This window comes from Ictalurus punctatus, chromosome 2 (assembly GCF_001660625.3).
Source record: "Ictalurus punctatus breed USDA103 chromosome 2, Coco_2.0, whole genome shotgun sequence".
In the NCBI taxonomy this organism is placed as follows: Eukaryota; Metazoa; Chordata; class Actinopteri; order Siluriformes; family Ictaluridae; genus Ictalurus; species Ictalurus punctatus.
Window position 1 is genome coordinate 39,755,446 of NC_030417.2, and position 4,057 is coordinate 39,759,502.

The 4,057-nt window shown below is 43.6% G+C and overlaps 1 protein-coding gene across 2 annotated transcripts in view; it reads right to left on the reverse strand.

Annotated features, from left to right (window-relative positions):
* Positions 1–1,230: 1,230 nt before the first annotated feature.
* trpm4a (transient receptor potential cation channel, subfamily M, member 4a) overlaps positions 1,231–4,057 on the reverse strand; it is a 42,213-nt gene continuing 39,386 nt past the window's right edge. For both annotated transcript variants that reach the window (XM_053676785.1, XM_053676782.1), the window contains exons 28-29: positions 3,163–3,256; positions 1,231–1,820 (exon numbers count right to left, since the gene is read on the reverse strand). In XM_053676785.1, coding sequence (XP_053532760.1) covers positions 1,786–1,820; positions 3,163–3,256 — 129 coding nt within the window. In that variant the 3' untranslated portion in view covers positions 1,231–1,785. The remainder of the gene's footprint in view (positions 1,821–3,162; positions 3,257–4,057) is intronic.

The following is a 4,057-nucleotide window of genomic DNA, read 5'->3' on the forward strand; positions in this document are numbered from 1 at the left end:
ACCAACACTAACACAAGGCTTGGTGTGAATTTCATAACCATTTGTTTTATCAAGTCAGGAACTCAGAAGAAACTTAACAGAAGCTCTGTAACTGTTTCATGGTCCTTTACGGTATCTTATACAGTAAAAAAGTGGACGTTGATCAGTCTGAGGAGCAACTGACAGGGCGAGAAGGGATAGGGCTCAAGAGGGAGAAGAAATTGCACCGTGGTTGAAAGCGGAGATGTAACCAGACATGCCTTTGAGATATTTGTCTCCACCTCCCTTCTCTTCCTCCTCATCTCATCTCTTCTCTCTCTCCCTCTCCCTCTCCCTCCGCCGGGTTACACGGCCGACTCTTGAGATTTGACCCACATATTTAACTACAGTACGATCGGACCTGAAGTTGTGAAAACCAAGTCCGATCGGTTAATGACTGTTTCCTGTGCGTGTTGGAAGAGCACCCGAGTTCAGCGTGGCTCGCAGCGCTGCTATTGTAAGCCCCGGCCGTGTTCGTCCCCATCACCGCACGCTATATATGGAGTAAAAGGTTAGAGTTCAGGGACTCGGACACTCGGCGGCGAGATCGTTAGTCATGATTAGAGGACAGAGCATGTGGTGCATTTTCAGGAACATAAAATGGACAAAATCCTTAATATGGGAACTTTGAATAAATAAGGTCTTACTTTTAATTTCACATAATCCATAATGAACAAAAATAACATGGAGGAACAATAATAATTATCGCGATCATGATATACCGCACAGGCTATTAGGCATTAAAACAAACTGGTGAAGACTTTTGGAATTTTTGATTGAACAGAAGAAATGTGTGCGTCCTTAAAGAGATCATTTGGAAAATCTAAAGACGGTGAGGTTGAGAAACAGCACCGAAGTCCTGGAAAACAACCCCATCATCAGTTATTCTTCAGTGATTGGATGAAATATGATCAAAAATTGCATGGCATTGAATTGAATTTTGCACTGGAGCAAAATTCCTGCTGTGCTCTTTAGCACTGAAGTCCTCAGTGATCTCGAGAGCAGCAGCAGCAGCAGCGTCTCTGATCCACAGTCAGTGAGGAGGAGAACCTGATCCTGATTTGGCCCCCAGTCTTCCCATGTAAGGCTCCTGCGAGACCACGACTTGGAATCAAATGATCGCCCTTCAGACACAGGGAGGGGTCACGAGCCCTGGCACCAGGAAAGGCCAAGAAACTGATTACAGAATAAACTTACATCAGAGACACGTGCTACGTAATAATCAAACAATCTTTTATATTTAGAAAATAAAATAAAAAATAAAATGCAACTCAGAACAAAATTAGAACATTTTAAAAACCCTTAAAATCACATCTCCCTAAAAAACTGAACAAAAAAACAGATTATAAAACTTTACATTTCACCCATAATCACTGTGTTTATTAACTGACTTCTGAAATCTATAAAAATGTTATACAAGTCAAATATACGGATAAAAAAGAAGAAGAAGAAGAAGAAGAAGAAGAAGAAGAGGAATTCTGGTCATCTTTACAGAGCTTTCTAAAGAGACATGATCGTGCCAGAAGTGTGAACAGGAACACGAGGTTTTCAAACATTACGTTTATTATAAAATAAAAAAAGAACATTGAAATGCAAGAGAGTCTGTGAAATATGTTTCTCTCCCCCAACTGCAAGTCTTTTCCAGAAAGGGAGAAATCATCATCCTCATCATCATCCTCATCATCATCATCCTCATCCTCATCATGTTGGAGTCAGTGGAAATCCGGAAATCCAGAAGCTCCTTTGGTTTGGAGACCGGTCCGTTTCTCATTTGCGAGAGGTTGGTGTGGCCGTGTCTGAAACTGAGAATGAAGACACATCAGCACTCGAGGTGTCGCTTTATATCACTTTCTAAACATCAGCACACCGGGAAGAACCGGAACAAACCGGAACCCAGAACTGGAACCTTCACTTACGGGGAAAAAGTTCACGTCCGCAGTGATTTGTGTGAAATGTGTGTGTGAAGAGGAGCAGGCAACGATGCAACGGAAACACTAACCATGTTTACTGCTAACAAGCTGCTGGTGTAGCGCAGGCCACGCCCCCGGGGGCAATTAATAGGCTGAAGAGCATTTTAATTGGATGAACACGAGACTAATACAGAGTCACAAAAAAATATTTAATCGGTTTCTCAGAAATGACAAAACTATCAAATTAAAATGAGAATACTATTTTGTATATTTTTTGGAGATATTCTCCGATCAGCGTCGTAACGCTGAGGGACAGAAACAGAAATACTCTTATCTTAAATTTCAGTACAGAAACCTAGAGAGGCGCAACTGTGCGGGCTGGAGAGAGAATTCCTGGTGAGAACGTCAGAAACTTTAAACACACTGTACAGAGAACCCTTAAGGAACTTTTCCTTCCACTGATCGTCTTCCTGAACCTGCCTCTAACTTCTGGTGGCGTTGCGTCCCGTCCTCAGGTCCAGGAGCTGCACGTCCCGGCTCTCTTCCTTCACTTCCAGATCTTTATTAACGCTCCATAAAACAGCACATTCACTTAAAACCTTCTCCTCACTTACACAAGCCCTCATCATCTCTTCTTCTTCTTCTCTACCATGTACTTCTCATTCCCAGTTCCTGCACAGCTGGCTTCTTCACTGTGCCTCCGTCTAAACTCGGTAGTTTTGGAGAACGTGTCTCTTTGAGAACGCCTCCTCGACTCTAGAACTCTATTCCCCTTATTTAAAAAAAACAACGCAGCTTTGTTCCCTCAGGTCTTCCACCGCCCTCGTAACCATAAACTCCGATCATTAACAATTATTTTGTAATAGTAATAATAATAATAATAATAATAATAGTAATAATAATAATCAGTAATAATCTGATGAGAGAATGCTGAGGTCGAAGTAAACGTGGAGTGAGGTGTGTATTGTACGTATGTGCCGAGGCAGCAGAGCCGTGGAGTTCTGATTGCAGTCATCTATAGCCATGCTGAATATAAATCAGTTCCAGGAGCCTTCAGGAGCTCAGCTTCAGCAATGTGCAGATATAAGGCTGATCTAAATTAAGCCCAACTCTGTTAAGTCACTGAGAAACCTAATCCCCGAGACGCTGTCGCAGTAAGACGGATCGAGCACAGTTGCAGCCAGGCAGCGAGAAACTGAGAGAGAAACGGTGGGGTGTTGGCGGGGGGGCGTACCTCGTTGGACCGGGGGGCGGCGGGTGTGTTTGATCAGGTCACTCTGTGCCAGTTCTTCCATTATCCACGAGAGGGAGTTAGAGCAGTACTCCAACTGGAGGAGAGACGGATTAGGAGAGATGTAAACGATCAGTGCTGGTGGTCATGTGACCATGAAGAACCTCAAAAATAAATAATCATGTAGACTTTACTGCTTTACAGATTTACAGCATACACACACACACACACACACACACACACACACACACACACACAGAATGGTATCACGGTACATCCTTAAGATATATGTACACTATATGTCCAAAAGTATGTGCACCCCTGTCCATCAGACCCATATGTGCTGCTTGTTGAACGTCTCGTTCCAGATTTATTCCCCCTGTGTTTGCTGTTATAATGCGCTCCACTCTCCCTCCTGCGAAGGTTTTCCACTAGATTTTGGGGCGTGGCCATGAGCATTAGTGAGGTTGAGGTCAGGTGCTGATGTTGATGTGAGGAGACTCCAGTTCATCCCAAAGGTGATGAGTCAGTGGGGTTGAGGTCAGGGGTCTGTGCAGGACGCTCGAGATCTTCCAGCCTTCACACACCACGTCTTCGTGGAGCTCTCACTTCCTGTGCACGGTGTCTCTCGCTGGAACGGTGTTCGGACCTCTTAATTCCAGTGGAGGGAAAGTGTATATAACTCTACAGCGTACAGAAACCTTCTATACAACTGTGTGCTTCAGACTTCTGGAGAAGAACCACATATGGGTGTGATGGTCAGGGGTGCACATACTTTTGCCCGTATAGTGTATATAGTAATGAATTAATAAATGGATTTTGTGTGTTTATTATATACCTGCTGGAATACCGTATGAATACAGAAACAACACATTTCAGATGAACTTCCAGCGGACGC